The sequence below is a fragment of the Beta vulgaris genome, chromosome 6 (genome assembly GCF_026745355.1).
Source record: "Beta vulgaris subsp. vulgaris cultivar EL10 chromosome 6, EL10.2, whole genome shotgun sequence".
Taxonomy (NCBI): domain Eukaryota; kingdom Viridiplantae; phylum Streptophyta; class Magnoliopsida; order Caryophyllales; family Amaranthaceae; genus Beta; species Beta vulgaris.
Window position 1 is genome coordinate 62,491,443 of NC_079207.1, and position 22,297 is coordinate 62,513,739.

The 22,297-nt window shown below is 32.2% G+C and overlaps 1 protein-coding gene across 1 annotated transcript; it reads left to right on the forward strand.

The window, feature by feature from the left end:
• Nucleotides 1–5,267: 5,267 nt before the first annotated feature.
• Nucleotides 5,268–6,939, forward strand: LOC104908474 (metalloendoproteinase 1). The gene is made up of 2 exons (XM_010697593.4): nt 5,268–5,702; nt 6,123–6,939. The coding sequence occupies exons 1-2, from the start codon at nt 5,323–5,325 to the stop codon at nt 6,706–6,708; spliced, it is 966 nt and encodes a 321-aa protein (XP_010695895.2). The 5' UTR covers nt 5,268–5,322; the 3' UTR covers nt 6,709–6,939.
• The last annotated feature ends 15,358 nt before the right edge of the window (nt 6,940–22,297 follow it).

A 22,297-nucleotide genomic window follows, 5' to 3' on the forward strand; every position in this document is an offset into this window, starting at 1 on the left:
TATAAGATTTGGATCAACAAGAGAAAAACCTAGAGCCCATAAAAGGCGCTAGGGTGGCCGTCCAAGAGGGGAGAGGGAAGGGGATTTCCTAACCTAAATATACTTGTATATTTAGTTAGGTAACCACAAGAAAAGATACAAGATATTTCTCAATATTCTTCTCTCTCCTATTCTATCAAAAATCACGGTTTACTCTATGAAAAACAAGAAAAATTTATTCCTTCCAACTTGCATTGGTGGAGTGTTGATCAGGATTGGTGGACCAAATAGATTAATCACAGTTGCGGTTCTATCTCCGGATTATAACAAGCTTCGTGGAAATCACGCTTCAAAGGTTAATTCTAAACTATTATGTGATCCTGTTTAAGTGCTTATGAATAAGATTCATGAAATTCAGCTTATAGTACTTAAATCCCTACAGTGGTATCAATTTTAGCATTTTGCATATAGGATTTTGGTCATAAAGTTTAGTTTTTATTTTGGCTCATATGACTAATTTTAATTTGATTAAGGGAAGGAATGAAAATTGGATTTTTTTTTATTTAATTGGATTAGTCAAATGGAGATTTAATTTGCTTAATTTTGATATTGGCCGAATTAATTTAATTAATTCGACCTAAATTATTTTTTCGAAATTTAATTATAGTGGTCGAAAATTTTAAATTATAAACCCTAATTTTCGAAATTCAATTGTAAAGTTAGATCTCAAATTTTCCGAAAATTTCGAGAGTTTAATTCATATTACTAATCTAATGTTCATGTTTAAAATTATTTATGTATGAAATTAATTCATGTACAAGAAAGTTTTATGTGAATTAGAGATTAATTTATGTGAATAATGCTAAAAGTAAATAAAGTAGATATTTTATGAAAATTTCGAAAATTTTGGTCATATAATTAATCTGATTTTTTATATTTAAATTGTTTATATATGTTGAGCCACTATGGGTTTTGATGATGACAAACTAAAGTAATAACTAACAAGGTTTATAAGTTTTATGTGTGCAAGGTTTGATGATTAATAATGGTGCTTTATAAAGATAATAAGTGAAGTTCCTGAGTTGGAACTCTAAGAAAAGAACGAAGTTCGTAAGTGATTATTCATGATTATAGTTCTTGTTCAACAGTTTCTCAAGGAACTGTCTACTGTTCCTGAGCTGAATGCATTCTTGTTTCACAGTTCCTCAAGCAACTGTTTGTTGTTGGCCTCATGTTTTCGCTATGATGGGTCTTTTCGAAAACTTGAAATGACTTGGATTCCCTTATAAGGTTAAGTTGGCTAATGACATCATTCTCCATTCATTGCCTGACAATTTCACTCAGTTCAGGATGACCTTTAACATGAATGAGTTTAAAATTCTATGCAAGAGCTGCATGCGTTTGTTGGTCAATGCTAAAAGGAACATCCCTAAGGAACCAAAGAAAGAGGTTTTAATGGTTCAAAATTAAAAGAGTTTTAAGAAGAAATGGGTAGGAAAGAACGACAAAGACAAGCAAGTTGTTGTTGCTGCTGAAAAACCCAAGGCAGCCGCCAAGCCAAAGGTCACCGTGGAAAGCAAGTGCTTACATTGTCACAAGATAGGACACTGAAAGAGGAACTTCCCTGTATACTTGGAAGAAAAGAAGTATGGGGCTTCCACTTCAGGTATATTTGTTATAGAAATCAATTTGACTTCTACTTCTTTATGGATATTGGATACCGGTTGTGGTTCTCACATAGTTAATGATGTGCAGGGACTAAAAAGAAGTAGGAAGCTGGCAAAGGGTGAGGTAGAGCTGCGCGTTGGAAATGAAGCACGGGTTGCTGCACTTGTCATAGGAAGCTATAGTCTACATTTGCCATCTGTATTTGTCTTAGAACTCAATAATTGTTATTTTGTTCCTTCGATAACTAAGAACATAATTCTTGTTTATGTTTTGGATTCTGAACGGTTTTGTTTGAAATTAAGAACAAATGTTATTCCATTTCCTACACTAATATGTTATATGCTAGTGCTAATTGATAAATAGCTTATATGTGCTTGATAGGTCATTACAAGTCCATAACATAGATAGCAAGAAATAAAAATCAAATGATTCAAAACTAACCTACATTTGTAGAAGAACGGGGTCTTACAACCTACATATTCCTACATGTTACAACATTAAAATTAAATTCTCCACTATATACTTTGCGTTGATAAAATCTACTACTTCCTCCGTTTCTAAATAAGTGCAACATTTGTATAGTGTTTACTATTCACAATTTAAACTTTAATTAGCTTTGGTGATTTACATTTTAGAAAAAACATAGTCATGTGGGATCTTGTTGGATTCATCTGAATGTGAATTTTTTTAATATCAACTTTTTATAATTTTTACTTATTGATAATTGAAGATATTAATGGTTGAAATAATACATTGGCAAACGTGAAAACAAGAAATGTTGCACTTGCTTATTTAAAAACGAAGGAAGTATATTATTTACAAGTTTACTATATATCTATAAAAATTCACTATATAGAGTTAATATCAATTACGAATCTACACTTAGTGCGCATAAGTGCATTTAACTTTTTTTACTCTTTCATAATCATAGAACTGTCCTTATATTATAAAAGTCTTTTAATATTAGTAATACATTGCAATGGGCCAGTGGCGCTGCATGTTGTCTTTGTATTTGAATTTGAGATTTTGGAATAGTCTTCCTATGAGATTCCGAGATCTTGATCAGCTTTCTCTTGGAATCTTCTACCATTTTCCTTCACCAAAATTTGTTTGCGGCTTTGCGCCTAACTAGATATAGTCAAGTCTGCCACTGGTGCAAGTGCGTTAATTTGAGTGGGCAGACGTATAAATTACTAAATCAGAATATATAGGCCCTCATTTTAAAGGCCCCTAAAATCCGTAATTCGTTATTTATATAAGGCAAATTATATGGTTCCTCATAAGTTGGGTGTTTTATTTTAAATGATATGATCTCAATTTGACTATTTTATGGTAAATATAATCTATATACATTATATTTATGTATATAATTATCACTATTGTGTTTAAGGCTTATTTTTTATTTTTACTACAAGTCCTCTAAAATGTTGAAGCGACCATATGATAATAGCATGATTTCTATCCCTTCCGAAAAAATATCTAAAATGTTGTTTTCTCCCCCATAAATCTAATGAACTCAAACCGTTTTTACTAAGGAAAAATGAACATGAATAATCCCATCTTTCATTGATCTTCTCAAAATAATCTCAATTTTGAATTATTTTAGAATAATCCCAACTTTAAGGTGTACATTCTCAAAATAATCCGAACTATAGACCTAAAATGGATTAGTGCGGGCAAGGAAAAAGATAATTTGGCTTATTTTGAAAAGGTCCTTTCAGAAATTGAGATTATTTTGGAGTAATCTAAAATTATGATTATTTTGAAAAGACAGATGAAAGTTGAGATTATTCATGTGAATTTTTGCTTTTACTAATTGAAAGTAATTTTTATCAATTTTAACGGAGCAAATCATACTTAGACTTATTAGAATTTGTTTTCACTAATTCGCATCATTATAACTTTTATCACCTTCAATATTTGATATGTTATGATATTATGTTTAGTACTTGTGAAAAAAGGGATTATGTTTACCTTGATTTGTTGAAGCTTTTGGTTGTATCATTCTTTCTTTTTTGTGGTTTTCAACAACTTTAAACTGCCAAAAAATATCCAATTATTATTTAAAACATCAATTTGTTGCCGCACTTATTTTGTTGAATAAAATGTTTTTTATGAGTGATATTTATATCACTTTAATCTCCTTACTTCTCCTTTTGTTTAATCCTTTCTTTCTTATTTTACCATTTTACAACTATGTTTTGTTTAATTTGCACTTTTTTTTAGGTATGTGTCTTTTTCTACTTTTCTATGTACTTTTTAGATTTTTTTCTTGATGTTTTTTTCTAAGCACTTAATCCTTTCTTTCTTATTTTACCATATTACGAAAGCCATAGTAACACGAGGGATATTTATAGTATTTTACAGTTTTTTTTGTGATCATTTAATTTATTAGTTTGGGGTAGAGATTATTATTGTATTAATTCAGGCTAGTAGTTACTACCTCTGTTTCCTAAAAACTTTCTTGTTACTGTTACCACATATACCAATGAGAATTAATTTGTGTAGGGTGTGAGATGGGCAAAGTAGGAGAGAAAAAGGGGTTAAGATAAATAAACAAATAAAAAGAGGTTAAAGTAGGAGAGAGAAATGGAGTAAAATTGAATTAATAATGCAATGGTGGACCATATGATAGGGACATGAGATGGTAAAAAGGGAAAAAAAATCCAAAAAAGAAATAAAGTAAAACAGGAAATATCTTTTGGAAACGCACTTAAACGGAAAGAGGGAAGATCTTTAGGAAACGGAGGTAGTATATACTTAATTCTAGAGTCTTTATTTTATTTATATACTACCTCTGTTTTTTTAGTTGACCCGTTTCCTTTTGACACACATGGCAATGCACTATTTTAAACTTTTATATCTCTAATTATCAATAAAAAAAATTACAAAAAGTTGATATTACGAATCGAACAAGATCCCACATGACTATATTTTTCCTTAAGTACAAATCAATAAAGATATTCAAAGTTACATATGTGAATAATGTGAAAAGTCTGGGTGTTCTAGAAAAACAGAGGAAGTATTGAATAGCATACTTTACTCAACATTATTGATATCAACCTCCTTTAGTCTTACCATTATTTAAGGGCTAATTATAGAACAACTTTCTCTCTGTTAGATAATTTTCCTTTGTTAGGTGCGCCATAAACCAATGAGATATTATTTTACAAATTTATTTTATTAAACATATTAATTAAAGAATCCAAAGCAATGAAAATCTTTATCTCACATGAACGAACAACACAAATCTCTACCATACTTTGTAACCGTATTCAATTATTCATTACATGAAGTCTAGCAGCACACTCATAGTCTCATATATTTAGACTTATTCTCATCGAGATATTATTTTAAAAATTTATTTTATTAAACATATCAAGACTTATTCTCATACATTTTACCCCTAATGAACGTTGTTTATAGTCAAGTAAACCTTCAAGTCTTGTGAGACTAACCCATTCCAGACGCATCATCTGTTACAAAGTGACCAAAAACCCGAGAAAATTACAATATTATATTATCAAGAAGAGTATACGCGTAGATAAGTCAATACTAGCAGTCCAGCAAATTGCTACGACTTGTAATTAACGACTGCAAGCTTCACAAACTGCGCGCCTATAAAAACACCGGCCGCGCCATGCAATATGATAAGATACAAATTAAATCCCAAATATGGCAACTAAATCAGCTTATCATCTCTTATCCTCAATAATTTTACTCTGGTTCCTTAATGTGGTTCCAAACACAGCTCATTCAAACTCAAATGTTAACCCTTTTGGCTTCATAAAAAACTTAGAAGGATGCAAGAAGGGCCAAAACGTAGAAGGCCTTCACCACCTTAAAAATTATCTTGCAAAATTTGGGTACCTGGAAGATGTAAATCATTCAGTACCAAAAATCGGTGTTAACACTACTTCCATGACCATTCAAAAAGATGATCAATTGTTTGACGAGGGTCTTGAGAAGGCAATTCGGACCTACCAGCTCAATTATCGATTGAATGTTAGTGGACATTTGGACGCTGCAACGGTGCAACAGATGATGAAACCACGGTACGTTATGTTTTTATCTACTTTTGGATGATTGTTTCATATTTCATGTAAAGTACATTTTAAGCTAGCATGCATGCATGCATGACAATTTGAGTATCGTGAAAGAAACATTGATAACCTAAACGTCGGACATTGATCAATATCTAAGGAATAATTCTTATCTTTATGTTTTTAACCAATTGGAACATCTTAAAGGACATTCGATAAATAAACCATGACAAAAGGGGTACTGGTCCCTAAGGCCTAACTAACTAACTAACTAACTAAGTGAGCAATTCACTTCTGTGTTATCAATATAAGATTTTACATGTGGAATTAATAATTTGGGGCTTTAGTTTTAGGATTTTTATTGTCTATTAGATTCAATTGTATGTCAAATTCGACAAAAACAATGTTCATAACTTTTTATTTTTTATGTAGATGCGGTTTTGCGGACATCATCAAAGGTAAGAATACAATGCAAAGGGAAGACAACAAAATTAACAACAAAAGCCGCAAGTCCATGTATGGAATATCCTTGTATGCAATTAAAGGTTCGAGATGGTCGTCATACCAACTAACATACCAAGTTCAATCTCAGACCCTAGTCTCAGGAGCCGAGAACATGAGATACATAGTGGCTCAGCAATTATATAAATGGGCACAATATAGTCCCTTCACCTTCCAGGAAGTGCCTGAGGGAAGTCAGTCTGATTTAGTTTTCGGGTTCGCACAAGGCGATCACGGGGATGGATATCCATTTGACGGCACTGGAGGAGTACTTGGTCATTCATTTTATCCTTCGGATGGACGATCACATTATGATGCAACGGAGTATTGGAGCGACAATCCTGGACAATATGAAATGGACCTAAACTCTGTTGTGTTGCATGAAATAGGCCACCTTCTCGGCCTTGGCCATACTCCAGACCACACTGCTGTAATGTATCCCACTATTGGGCAAGGGGTGAGAAAAAGACAATTGCAAGCGGATGATGTTCAAGGCATTCAAGCCTTGTATGGTTGAAAGATAAACTAAGGCTATGTTTAGTTTTTCTTATTTTTACTTATTTCATATCAAATCAGATCAACACAGAATACAGATCAGATGATGAAAAATAAATTTAGAACAGTTTTATTGTTGTTGTTGACTTCTTGTTGCTGCTGCTTTTTTATACGATACTATCATACTATTATTACTAATATTGTTGTGGTTATGGCTTTATACGATTAATATTATTACTAATATTGTTGTTGACTCGTTGTCGTTGCTTTATTTATACTATTATTGTTTTTAATAGGTTAGATGAATGATCCTAACCTAGCACCTCGCTCACTTTCAACCAACCAGATTTATAGGTCAGACTCCTTGGAAAGAGTTGGATAGTAAGAGAAAATCTCTCCCTTAAAGAGTCCTAGTGGAGTTTGATCGCATGACATTGAAGTCACGAGGCAAAACATTTACCACTAGGCTAGGGCTGACAATGGGTCAGATTGGGTCAAGAACAGGTTGGGTTGGAGGGTTAATGGGTTGAAAACCCCTTGACCCAACTCGACCTGTTAACTTAAATAGGTTGAGACTTACAACCTAACCGAACCTTATGATAAACGGGTCAACCTTCAGGTCGACCCAATTATTATTTTTCGCATTTTTTCCAGAAAAAAATAAAACAACAAAGAGTATGTTACAAATTAAATTAAAGGAACAGTATGCAACAACTTAACATTGAGCCATTACATAACCATATGCTAGATATTGTTCAAAATTAATAGAGTTGTCTAAAATCATCCCAATTGTTGTTCAAAATCCATCCATTACCATTTCATAATCAATTGTTCAACATTAACTGTAATGAGTTAGGATTTTTACTTTTTAAACTTTCTTTATAGAGAAAATAAGACTGGACGAAGAGAGACTGCTTGAAGTGCTGATAGAAAAAACATTTTTAGGCGAAGAATAAGATAAAGGCTAAGGCATCACTTTCATACTTCCTTACAAAATTGGAGAGGATTTGACCACTCAAGCACAATTTTTTTAGTTGTGAAATGAGTTAGGGTTTTTAGGGTTTTTCCATATAAATGGGTTAAACGAGTTAAAATCAGGTCGAAATTTTCAACCTGGCCTAATCCAACCCATTTAATTAAATAGGTTGGATCAGGTCGATCCATTTAATTAAATGGGTTAAAAATTTTGACCCAACCCATTATTAATGGGTTGGGTAATATTTGCCAACTCTACACTAGGCCAATCCCTGCTTGGTTATATTATTATTGTTATTACTAATACCGGTGTTATTGTGGTAGTTACGTTATATATTTACTATTAGTACCAATACTACTTTTTATTAATACATTTGTTTAATATGTTTATTATTATTATTATTATTATTATTATTATTATTATTATTATTATTATTATTATTATTATTATTATTATTATTATTATTATTATTATTATTATTATTATTGTACTTATTAATTATTAATCTTGTTAATTATTAAAGTCGTTGTTATTATTATAAATGTCATTGTTATCACTATTTCAAGCTATTTTGTTGTTAAGAAAATATACCAATCAAAAAGTAACGTATTAAGAATATAAGATTGGCGCAAAAATAAGAAGTATACAAACATAATAGCTCACATTCATAACAACAAAACCACTAAGTTTATATTGCAATTGAAAATAAGCTAAGTAAAAGATATGTACAAGTTATTTTATCATATTAAATTTAGATTTGGTACGCCCCTTCCTACTTAATTCCACATTTCCTTGACATTTTTAAGTCGTACCTGTAATACTCCGTATTTTTAGCAAGTTATTAATTATAATTTTTAAAAGAGTTTTATTTATTAAAAAGATTAATTATTAATTATAAAGGTTTTAAATAAGCATTTATAATATATTATAGGTTTTTCAAATACATTATAGCCCAAATTAAATATTGGGGATGAATTTACAAATTATAATCCAAGTTGTTAGTTTAGTACTTGAAGATATTTCTTAAAAGAAAATCAGAGAAGATTCAAAAAAAAAGGAAAAAGATTTAAAGAGATTTTAGAAAAAAAAATAGATTTGTAAAAAGAAATAAAGAACCAATGGCCGACGCATGGCTCATGACCTTTGAGTTCAAGATTTTACTTATAAGGTTACTTTTTTATTTTTTACTTATCTTTTAGTTGTTTTACCTTCTATAATTATGTATTATGGAATAATTTATATCTTTTCCTAATCTTAGTTGGATAATCGTAAATATTAGTTAGATCTTAGCTATATTAGTTTATATTTTTTCCTAAATTTATCTTTTAGTTTCCTAATTCTATTTCGATTCTACCTATCCAACTAGTATAAATAGGGTCTCCACCCATCATATTCTTCACACCAAATTTGAGAAATACATCTTTCTTCTCAAATTTAAACTCTCTCTCTACTAGCCTATCATTTCTCTTCTCTCCTAGTAGTTATTAATTTTCAAGGTGTGTGTATTTGTAGATCTTTAATAATTGTTTTGCAAGTGTAATATCATATTTTTAGGAAAATATTTTGGATTGAAATACATGTTTTTATGAGTTTTATTATGAACTGCTTCTGTTTTATATGAGCATGTTTGAATGTTTACAAATTTTACTTATGAAATTTGAATTATGTCATTTGTTTAATATATTTATATAGTTTGATATTTGAATTTATATTCATATATTTTAGAAGGAGTTTGATCTTTTGATTCATGTTTAAATATTTTAAAAGGAGTGTTTTTGAACTATTATTATTTTTTCAAAGGTTAACCCTTGAGCAAGTTATTTTATTTATGCCTTTATATGCATGGGTAAGTTATAAGAATTATTATTCTTTTTAAAGGATTATTTCAGAAGGATTTTTATTAGATATATGATCTTTTATGATCGCAATTATATAAAGGCAACGGCTTGTTATTTACCCATGTACTTTTTGTATAAGTAATGTGGACAAGGTAGTAACCCCTCGTAATAGAATCAGTAAGGAATACTAAACTTAGGGGGGTGTACACACTTTAGGAAAGGTACCTAGGCAAGGATAAAGAGAATTTTTAAAGTTGTATATATACTTTATATTATACAAGTATTACTAGTATCCAACGAAGGCTTTTCGAAATTAAATATTTCAAATGTTTAACTAAATTATAAAGTGTTTTATATTCCGCATATACATGTACTCAGTATTTTACTGACACGCTTTTGTTTTGTTTTGTTTTATGGCCTTTTCCCTGTGATGACCCTATTTTCGCGAGCAGAATTTACAGGTTGATATGATGCATACTTCATGTGGGGGAGCTAGTGAGGAATCATAATTAGTCAAGGAGATGTTATTTCATTTTCTTTATTTTCATTGTTATATAGTTGTACATTAAAGTTTATATTAATAAAGAAAAGTTATTCAAGTTATTTCCACTGCATTAGTTAATGTTTTCAATAATATATTGCGAATTATGTAGCAAAAGTTATATTCAATTTACATATTATAATAATTTAGGTTGTTTATTTAAAATTCAACTATAATCTTAAATCATCCAAAACACTTTATATGTATTACAAAAATTAAAGATTAATTAGAATGTCATGGCATGCTCAGGTAGAGCTCTTTATAATATTCTAAGGTTGTTTTATTTAAATTAAAATCTAATTTTTACACAATCCTAATCTCTAATATATGTAACTTTTTAGTTTTTGTTCTCACAACAAAGATTCCTAAATAAATTTTGTTGGAATACTATATTGTTTTGATATAGTAAGGTTGAGGTTTTTGAAGATAATATGTTTATTCCTGTAAATTGGACCTATAGTCAAATGTTATAATCACATACAATAAACTATACTTAATACTTATAGCTATTATTATATTTATCTAAATAAATACTAAATAATGTCTTACAATTCATCTAGTTTAATATATTTGCATGAGTTGTAAAACTATATTGTTATAAATCCTATTTTGAAGCATATTTCAAGCATTCTCCAATAGTAAAAAAAATTATAACGTTTTGAAGTAGTTGCCAAAAGTTAAATTCAATGTCTATAATGCAATAATTTATGTTCTTTATTCAAAACGCGACACTAATTTCCTCCTATCCGAAAGTCTTTTATTTATTTAAATATGAGTAGAATTCTACTTTTCAAATATTCAAAATAAAAACTTGTAATACTCCGTATTTTTAGTAAGTTATTAATTATAATTTTAAGAGAATTTTATTTATTAAAAGGGTTTATTATTAATAATAAAGGTTTTAAATAGACTTTTACAATATATTATGGGTTTTTCAAATAGACTCTAGCCCAAATTAAATATTGGGCCTAAGTTTACAAATTATAACCCAAATAGTTAATTTAGTAGTTGAACATATTTCTTTAAAGAAAACCAGAAAAGATTTTTAAAAAAATAAAGAGATAATATTTTTTCTAAAAAGGAAAAAGATTTACAGAAATTTCAAAAAGGTTTACAAAAGAAAAAGGAAATAAAGAAAAAACAAAGAAAAAGAAAATTTGAGGCGCACATCTCACTCTTTAAGTATCTTGATAATGTTTTGGTTACCTTTTCTTTTTTGTGTATCTTTTAGATATTTTACCTTCTATAATTATATATTATGGGATAATTTATACCTTTTCCAAAATCTTAGTTGGATAATCATAAATAATAGTTAGATCTTAGCTAGCTTAGTGTATCTTTTTCCTTAAATTCATCTTTTAGTTTCATAGTCATATTCCGACTCTATCTATCCAACTAGTATAAATAGGGGTCTCCACCCATCATATTTTTTCACACCAAATTTGAGAAATACATCTTTTTTCTCAATTTTAAACTCTATCTCTTAGCTACCCTTTCTCTTCTCTCTTAGTAGTTATTAATTTTCAAGGTGTGTGTATATATAAATCTTTAATAATTATTTTTACAACCTTAGTTTCATCTTTTTCGGAAAATATTTTGGATTGAAATCCATGTTTTTATGAGTTTTATTATGAACTACATTTGTTCTGTATGAAATTTTTTGAATGTTTATTACTTAATTTGCACTTGAATCATGCCTTTAGTTTAATATTATTATAAAATTTGATCTTTGAATCTATATTCATATAAAATACATGTTTAAATATTTAAAAAGGGAGTGTTTTTGTTCTATTATTATTTTTCAAAGGTTACCCCTTGAGCGAGTTATTTTATTTATACCTTTATATGACTAAATTTATAAGTAGTACTATTCTTTTTAGGCGAGGATTGTTTCAGAAGGATTTTTATTAGATATATGATCTTTTATGATCGCAATGATAAAGAGGCAACAACTTGTTATTTATTAGCAAGAATGGTAGCTATTAATATTATTTACCCAGGCAACGACTTGTTATTTATTAGCAAGAACGGTAGCCATTATATTATTTACCCATGTACTTTTTGTATAAGTCATGTGGACAACATAGTTTTCCCTCATTGTAGACTCCGTAAGGAATACTTAACTAGGGGGGGTGTGCACACTTTAGGAAAGATACCTAGGCAAGAAAAAAGGATTTTTATCAATGTTATATATTTTATATTATACAAGTATTATCAAGTATCCAAAAAGGTTCTTCGAAATTAAATATTTCAAATTTTTAATTAAATAAAGTGTTTCATATTCCGTATATACATGTACTCAGTATTTTTTACTGACACGCTTTTATTTGTTTTGTTTTATGGCTTTGTCCCTATGATGACCCTATTTGGCAAGCAGATTTTACAGGTTGATATAATGCATACTTCATGTGGGGAAGGTAGTGAGGAATCATAATTAGTGAAGGGGTTGTTATTTTATTTTCTTTATTTTCATTGTTATATAGTTATACAATAAAGTTTATATTAATAAAGAGAAGTTATTTAAGTTATTTTTGTTGCATTAGTTTAAGTTCTGTTAGTTGTTAATATTAAACCGTTTAACGTTATCACGTGGCTGTAATACTCTCAAGTTTCTCAAGGAGTTTTATAATAAAATACGTTCTTTGAAAAGAGAGAAATTTGGGGTGTTACAAAACTAATAACATGGCACTCCTAAGTTATATCATAAATTGTAGAACTATATTGTAAATGGATCTTATTTCGAATCATATATCAAGCACTATCCAATGGTACGTAAATTATAATATTCTGAATTAAGTTGCAAATTAAAAGTTATACACAATTTACATAATATAATAATTTAGGCTGTTCGATTCATTCAAAAGGAAACTCTAACTCTAATAAGTATTTAAATATGTAGAACTCTATTTTAAAAAAATAAAAATAAAAATTGATGACATGGCAATCCTACACGGAGCTCTATATTTCATAGGTTGTAGAACTATGTTGAAAATATAACTTATTTCGAACGCTCTCCAATGGTACAAAATTATAATATTCTGAATTACGTAGCAAAAGTTATACACAATTTACATAATATAATAATTTAGGTTGTTGATTCAAATCCAAATTCTAATTTTCGCTTATCCGAAAGTTCTTTTTGGTAGAATTATAACTCTATTTTTGTAAAAAAAATTAATAAATTGATGACGTAGCAATCCTATGCAGCGCGCTCTATGAGCTCAAAATCTTGAGGAGCTCCCTATGCTCCCGAAAAGTCCCTCATTTATATATATACTAGATTTTGAAGCTCGTGCGACGCATGCAAGGTTTTCTTTAATGTGGTAGAATTATATTCATGTCATATCTCTAATATAAGATAAATTATATATTTATTGAGAGACATCATATAGTAACACAATTATATTCTTAATTAACGATCATTATTTGAATGGATATATCAAGCTCTATTCTATTATAGTGAGATTGTGTATTTGTTTGTAGTATGAGCAAAATTTATAATTTTCAATGGTGTTATGGATTTTTAGATAATTTATTGAAAATCAAACTCTAATTTCTGTGAGTAATTCTAAAACTCCTATGTTCGTACCATAATTGACGGAGTACTTATTATTATATTAAATTCATACTTTTCTTATAACATCTTTATTATAATATAATCAAATATATGTTAAAATTAAAACATGCATCAAATTTTTTCTATAGTTGTAAGAAAGTTCTAATGATGCAAAAGTTATATTATTCCGAATAATGTAGTAAAAATTATACTTACTTTATATTGTATAATCTTTATAGGTTGTCTAGTCAAAATTAAACGTTTATTATTTCACCAACCAAAACCATACTCCCTTCGTATTTTATTACTTGCTACATTTACCATAAATGAGAGTCTTTTTATTCTTGTGACATTTCTTTTTTGGGTTTTTCTATGGTGTGCCCTTGTGTTTATTAAAATTCTACATTGTACCCTCACTTATTTTTTCTCTCTGTTGTACCCTCATACTTTTTAAGTAATCTCTATGGTACCCTTTGTTTTTATATTTTAAAAGCAGCGTTATGAAATGCATTAGGCCCACCAACATTCTGTTTCTAGTTTAAACCTTATTAACTGATCTCCTAACTACTCCTAAATATCAGTCTATTCATCTTCCATCCTTTGATTCCAAAACCAAATTTTTTTTCCCAGAATTTGTGAAGAAAGGAAAGATTTTTCCCAAACTTGGATGAAGTAAGGATAGATTTCATCTGCTGAAGAAGAATTTGCGGAAGAAATTGTTGCGCCTAATTGAAGAAAGGAAAAGCAGGGAGAAGGATAATCAACTGCTGTGCGGGTGTGATTCTTAAATTTTAGGTAATTTCGATGCTTAAAAATTTCATCTTTCTCTTTTGTATGTGATGCGATTGTTGTGTTTAGGGTTTGTTTGTTTAGCTTAGAAACTAAAAAATGAGCTTTGCTTGTATGTTTGTGTGTAATGTTGCAGAAAGTGGCTGAGACGATTTTGAGAATTCACTATCTAGGAAATGTGGTAGAATTAGGGATTGATGATCTGGATTTATGTTTGTTGATGGATATTTTGAATTATATGTGTGAATTGTTTGAGAAGAATATCTTTGAGCTTCCCTCATATCCTGTGCTTAAGTATAAAAATGGGGGTACAACTGTTGAACTTGTTGATGATGGCAGCATGATGACAATGTTTGTGGACTGGGGTGTTAGGCAGCAAAAAAATAGATGTATGGGTTGATAGTTTAGATGAACCCAATTTCATATGGAAGTTAGCACAGAAGGTTAAGTCTGAGAGCCAACCCAAACCTGAAACAGTACAAACCCTAGGAAAGCCATCAAGAAGCCCATCAAAGACATATAGGCCCAAACTTAAGACTTGGAAGAAAAAAAAAGGCCCAAGCTCACCTCCATTAACTGAACCTAAGACAACTACACTTAACTCAGACCTGATTATTAATGATCAGTCAAGCCCATACTCACCTCCATTGACCCAACCTGATTTTGTCCAACAAACCCAACTCCCCCCAATTAAAAAAGTCCTACACTAAGGAGAAGCCCAAGATTCCGAACTACTATTTTGTAGTTCACCATCCTCCCAAGCCCAAATTCACCTAAATTCCCAACCATCTTCCCAGTCCCAAATTCACATCAGTCCACCATCCTCCCAGCCCCAAATGAACCTAAATCCCCTACTGACCCAGGACCAAAATGAACATAATTCCCCACTGACCCAGCCCCAAAGTGAACCTAATTCCCCACTGACCCAGCCTCAAAATGATCCTAATTCCCCACTAACCGAGGACTAAAATGAGTTCAATCCACCACCTTCCAACACTACAGAGGAAAGCACACAACTCAAGACTAACAACCTTTCCTCATGGGAAAAAGATGGCTAGAACCACAACTAAGAAAAAGGGTATTTTAGTTCCTAAATCTGCCTCCACTAGTTTCAATAATGTTGATGTTAATGTCGAAGTAGCTAGGACTAGGAGATGTAGGAGTACAATTGTTGCTTTGGAGGGACTAAATGTTAGTGGTTAGGGTGGTAGTGAGAGTGAAGAGGAGTGGGTGCCAGGTGTGAGTGATGAAGAGGGTGAGAGTGATCAACAAGTTGTTGATGATGATTTTTTAGTGGAAGAGGATGTTAATGAGCTACTGCACCAAAATTCCCTTTCAGTAGGATGTACAAAAATGGTGTTATATATGATGATGTTGAGATGGGGAAGATATGTCTAAAACCATGGATGCTTTTTTTTGGATAAGGAACACTTCAAAGATACCTTAAGAGACTACTGTGCACAGGAAGGGTTTGCCTTAGTTGTTATTAGGTCAGAGGAGCTTAGGTATATAGCAGTTTGTGCATATGAAAGGTGTGGGTGGAGATTCGATGCTGCTAGGCTAGCAAATGGATATAATCGGGCAATCAAAATCATGAAGCAAAAGCATAACTATGATTTGAATTTAGTAACTAATCCTATGGTGAACTGTGAATGGGTTGCTACAAAATTATTGGAGGATATTAGGGCAAATATGGACATTAGAGGGAAAACTATGAATGAGTCACAACAAGAATACGCCTTTTTAGCGTCTGAATTTAGCGTCCGACAAAATAAGTGGACAGTAAATTGAAAATTAGCGTCTGATATATGACAGACGCAGATTAGCGTCTGCTTTCTTGTTTTTTAGCGTCCGTTCTTGTAAACAGACGCTAATTAGCGTCCGTGTAAAAAAGCGGACACTAATTAGCGTCCGTGTAGCAGACGCTAATTTATTTGCCTCACCAAAACAATCGACCAGACCGTCCACTTGTCCATAACCCTGGATAAGAAATTAAATCCTCTCTCTCAATTCTCTCTCACTCAATTCTCTCTCACCTCAATCCTTTCCTCTGTCTAACTCTTCATCTCACCTCAAATTCTCTCGTTTAGATCTGGTATCATCGTCGTCGCTTCTGTCTCTGAGCATCATCGCCGTCTTCAAACATCATCGCCGTCTTCAAACATCACCGCCGCTTCTTTATCAGGTATATATTTTTTTTTTAATTGTCGTATGAATTTTCATTTTCAGTTTTTGGATTTTCAATTTTCGTTTCTGAATTTTCGTTTTTGGATTTCCGTTTTTCAATTTTCAATTTTTTTATTTTCGCTTTTTAAATTTTCAGTTTCTTAATTTTCTTTTTTGAATTTTCATTTTTGGTTTTAAATTTTCTGTTTTTGAATTATCGCTTTTAAAATTTTTAGTTTTTGAATTTTTGTTTTTGGATCTTCGTTTTTGGATGTTCATTTTCGCTGTTGTTTTGGTTTGCGTTTTTGGATATGTTGTTTTGGTTTGGGTGGGTTTGTTCGTGGGGTTGTAGTGGTTTTTACAGGTGTTTTCTGAGTTATAATGTGTGTTTTTTTTTTGTGGTGTAGGAGTGTTGGAAAGCGGGTTAAAAGCGCGGTGTTGTGGGTGTCGGTAACTGCAGTGATTTGTGGGCTTGTGCTGGGAATTTTATATGGTGAGTTATTGATCTTTACTGTGGTTTTGATTAGTATTTAATTGTGCATTTTTGAATGTGATGTAAGAGAATCGTTATCGACGAGCTGTGTTTGAATGGGATGAATGAAGTAATTTGATTGATGGGAGGAGGTGGCTGTTAGGACTTGGTGGAGGAATAGTTCATTACTCTGACTATTGTTGCTCTGATCTTTTGTCTATGTTGCGGTACCAGTGTTAGATTTAGGTGTGATCATAGAATATTAGTAGAAAGCCTTGGTAAAAGTAGACATGTTCGTGTCGGACTTTGACATTGTATAGGAGTCTCACACTTGGAAAGTCTGATTATGTTAGTGCAGACTCTAGGTGGGAGTAGGGGAACATAAACTCTAGTTTCTTTCCTAATACTGATAGTTTAGTAACCTCCTATATTAGTTTTCATGATTGATATGATGTGGGAATTGATTCCTCTCATTTGAAGTATGGCTTTTTAGGTGAAGTTTTCACCCTTTGAACAGGTGAACTTTTATGTTTTGCTTATGATAGAATAACTGATATAGCCTTGGTGCAATAACTGCAATTTGGAAGTGAGGCTGACCATATTTTCCCCCTCACTAACCCTGCCTTGGAGTGTGTTGATGGCGTGACAATTGTTTCTTTTGGAAGAGTTTCTTGTTGCTATATGGTGGTATGTGATTTTATTGAGTAGAACTGCTAGTATACTTAGTATTGGTGCTAAAAGCTTTCATGTTGTCGTCATTGAAACATATATTTCCATCTTTCTTCCGTTTCTGCAATGGTCTTATTGGTGTTGAACCTTTGACAAAATTTATTTGACCACTGTACATGAAGCAGCAATTGCAGTTTATTGTAACTACACTGAGTTAAATTACCTAGAAAACAAAGTTATTTGACCACTGTACACGCCATAAGGAAACCAAAAATTTGGATAAGCCCCCAATGAGTAGTAATTAGGGATGATTCTAGCTACCATTATTGCAAGTTTACTCTTCATTCACTCCAAAAAGGGCAAAGTTTAACCAAACATTTAAAACAGAAATTAGATTGGGCGTGTATCATTATTCCATTCTTCCAGTAATCACAAGTTCACTCATCATAACATCAAGAACAACTCTGATAATGATGATGGTGATTCGAGAATGTCATGGCTTTGGGATCCCTCAATGTCTTGGCTGATATGCCGTCCTGATCCTGCTTGCCAAGCCTCTATAATTAAGCACACAACTCTCAGGGGTTCGTCTTCTAGGTTGAACACATTGTTATGCCTTGTATTACGAGAGGATAGCAAATTGATTTCAATGGTTTGCCCTGAGTTGTCAAAGATTCAGTACCATGGTTTTCTTCTGGATCATCCCTTGTACGAACAAGTTATCAATTGGTACTTTCAACATTTTGCTTATGACCGCGATCTTCTTGCTTACTAGATAGTGCTGTTATCTTTGACAGCATCTCCAAAGTCATTAAATTAAGTCGTTTTGGTCCATAATCTATTATCTATCATTAGACTGCTTGTGCAGTGACTAAGTATATTAAGAAGTTGTTATTAGCTATGTTGTAGTGCTTGTTCAGTGACTAAAGTATATTAATTTATATTCAGTTGTTATTAGCTATGCTGGAATGCTTGTCTGGTGATTGGAGATTATTAAGTTATTATTAGCTACAATGGAATACTTGTCCAGTGACTAAGTTTTTTCATTGTTATTAGCGGTTTTGTACTGTTTGTCCAGTGAACAAGTATCTGTTTGTCCAGTGACCATATATATTAAGTTGTCTTCAGTTGCTATTAGCAAGTCATTTTCATAACATAATGAGCAGCGTTCCATGTCCTGGATTTAACTCTATCTTTTCATTTATGATCTTTTGCATTTAACTTTGTTATTACCACTGCTTAACTCCCCAATATGAAAGTTGTATAGAGTGGTTTATATTGAAAGGTAACTTCAATTATACCATTTTTTGGAGTGAGTTAAGACTCTATAATTGTTACTTGATGGATAATCCTTGGTTTCATGGTAAATGAACAAGCAGCTTGGTAAATTCAGGAAAGTTAAATATTTCAAGGAAAAATTTAAAAAAGACTGCATATGTTTGTCAGAATAAAAGTAAGATTTTTATTTTGGACTAACGTTGTTTAGCACATGAAAGCAATTTTTCATTAGCAAATATAAGATGAAGTAAATTAACATAACTCTCCACAAACAATCTTTGAACTTTGTGATTCCATCAAGATCCTATTTCATAAAGATGATTGAAAACATACAAGTAATCCTTGTGATTTCACTTGATTCCTACAAGAAGATTTCATGGAGGACCCATATGTGGCAGCTGACGGGTACACATACGACCGGAAGGCGATAGAGAAGTGGCTCATGGAAAGCGACATGTTGCCAATTATCTTATGAGACAAGTCATTCATTTAATTCATGTTAATAATTCTTGTTAATAATTGTTTTTTTTTCTGGTTAATTTCTTTGTTTTTGTTGATTTGCAGGGTTATGAGATTTGCGTTTGAGTTCCAGATTTGAAGTTGGTTTCGATTCAGATACCATATTTGAAGTCCGTTTCGGTTCTAGATTTTTGTTGTGGAGTTTAAAGTGTACATGTAATTATATGAGATTTGTATTAGATTTTGTTCTAAGTATACTAGAATTTAGTTATAGAATTATTTTTTCACTTGTATCTAAATTTATTATCAATAATAATTGAATTGATTAATTTGTTTGCCTTAATAAAAGAAGTATGGTATTTGCATCATTTCATATCTTATTACATTTAATATCAATTAATTAAAAGTGAAAAGCTATTACAATTAATATTAGTTAACCAAAAGCAAAAAAAAAAAAAAAAATAGTGCAAATGCGTACCAAAAATTTACGACTGCTTTCAAAACTAGCGTCTGAGAAAACGGTCCCTAATTAGCGACCATCAACTTCGCGGTCACTAAATAGCGACCGTCTACTACAATTAGCGACCGCCTAGGCAGTCGCTAATTAGCGACTGCTTGTGGACGGTTGCTAATTAGCGACTGCCTAGGCGGTCGCTAATTGTAGTAGACGGTCGCTATTTAGTGACCGCGAAGTTGACGGTCGCTAAATTTGAAAAATCAGACGCTAATTTTTTAGCGTCCGCTTGGCGGACGCTATTTGGAGAATTAGCGACCAACGGTTTTGCATCAGCCTTTTAGCGTCCGTTGGTGGACGCTAATATATTTAGCGTCCGATTCCGTGTTTTTAGCGTCTGATTTTTGCGGACGCTAAACGCTGACATTCTTGTTGTGAGTGGCTTTGGGATAGATATGGTGTGAGAATGGCAATAACTTCCACACTTTATAAAATGAAAGACAAGGCAATAATAACATCCAAGGGGGTCATGATGATTCCTACACAAATCTACCAACCTACTGTGAGCTACTTAAGATGAACAACCCAAACTCAGTTGCCTTTTGTAGTTGGGCAGCATTACAGAGGCCTAAAAAGCCTCTACAATTCAGGTCCATTTTCATTAGTTTCCATGCTCAGTTTAAAGGCCTAATATATGGTTGTGGTAGGGGTTTGGTTGGTGTTGCTGGCACCCATCTTAAAGGGAATTTTGGAGGGATTTTGTTGTCTGCTGTCTTATTAGATGAAAGCAATGAGATATTTCGTGTAGTTGTTGTTGTGGTATATTCTGAGAACAAGACATCATGGAGTTGGTTCTTCCATCATCTGAAGGCAACCTTCACTGCAAGTGGAAGGTCAGACTGGACCATTATGTCAGATAGGCAAAAGGTAACCCTACTCCCTCCATTATACAATTTTTTAATACTTATTATGTATTCATGTTTTTATTTATGTTACATTAATGTGTATTGTAGGGCATTGATCCTAGCTTAGATCAAGTGTGGCCAAAGGTCCCTATAAGATATTGGGCAACACTTGTGTAAAAATTTCAAGACTGATTATCCAGGAATCTTGATGCGTAAGCTCTTCTGGTCAATTGGGAAGTCATGTTCTCACTACTCATTCAAGAAAGCTTTGCAAAAAATACAAAAAGCGGTTGGACTAGGAGCAGTTAAGTGGTTTAAAGATGTGGATCCACTTGACAGATAGACCAAAAGGAATTTTGATCCTACTCTGTGCAATGATGAAGTGACAAACAATTTTTTTGAGAGTTTTAACTCCACAATAGGTGCAGATAGGTGTAATCATATCCTCACATTATTAGAGGGTAAACAATAAACTACCTCCTTAATATGCATTTAGATTATCTTAACTATCTAAACACTAAACTTCTTGGATTTTCATTATGACAGGTGTGAGAAGGATTGAAATGGTAAGGCATGATACTAGACAACACCTATCTCAACAATGGGCAGAACCAGGTATATGTCCTAACATCAGATAGAGGGTGAGGTATTTGACAAAAGAGTCAAGGAGTTGCCAAGCCTATCCATCTGGGAGGGGAGAGTATGAGGTGCATGATGGGAGGGCTCATTTCTTTGTGTCATTGAATAGGAGAGAGTGTGCTTGTGGAAGGTGGCTTGTTAGTGGTATTCCATGTAAGCATGGAATTAAAGCCATATTGGATGCTGTTAAAGACCCACTAGATTATGTCTGAGATTGGTTTAGTGTATATAGGTAAAAAGCAGCTTATAATGGCAACGTTTCACCAATGCCTGATTCAGAATAGTGGCCAGATTTGGGTCAACCAACACTTATTCCTTCAACCATGAAAAGAGAAAGTGGTAGACCATCTAGGAACAGGAGAAGAGAGGAGGGAGAACAGAAGAAAGGGAAGAGAAGCACCACTGTACAATGCAAGAAATGCAAGGACTTTGGTCATAAGTCAAAGACATGCAAAGGTGGGGCTACAGCTAGGGAACTAAGGGAGCCGCAAGGAGGTGATGTGCAACTTAGACCTGAAGGCAGCTGTCAGGCCTCTAAAAGAAAACAAAGTCAGAGTAGTGGCCAGATTGAAGTTGACTCCAATCTCATTGATTTGATGATCAATCAGTCACAACCAGACTTACAACAACCAACGAGAAGACCTGCAACAAGAAGACAAGTTGATTTTGCATCATCTTGCCAACCTACCATAACTGCCAACCCTCCTCAGCAATATAAGTCATCTTCTAGCCAACCTGCCACAACTGCCAACCCTCCTCATCAAAATCACTCACCTTCTAGCCAACCTTCGACAAGTGGCACTAGAAGAATTAGTGCTAAAAGGCAAAAGATTATGAATAGAATGGCCCTTCTTTGAAGATTACGAACA

Bases quoted from the DNA above. Each gene is read 5' to 3' on its own strand.
- LOC104908474 (XM_010697593.4), top strand. From the start codon at position 5,323: ATGGCAACTAAATCAGCTTATCATCTCTTATCCTCAATAATTTTACTC. The intron at 5,703-6,122 runs GTACGTTATGTT...TTTTTTATGTAG, and splicing joins CAACAGATGATGAAACCACG to ATGCGGTTTTGCGGACATCA.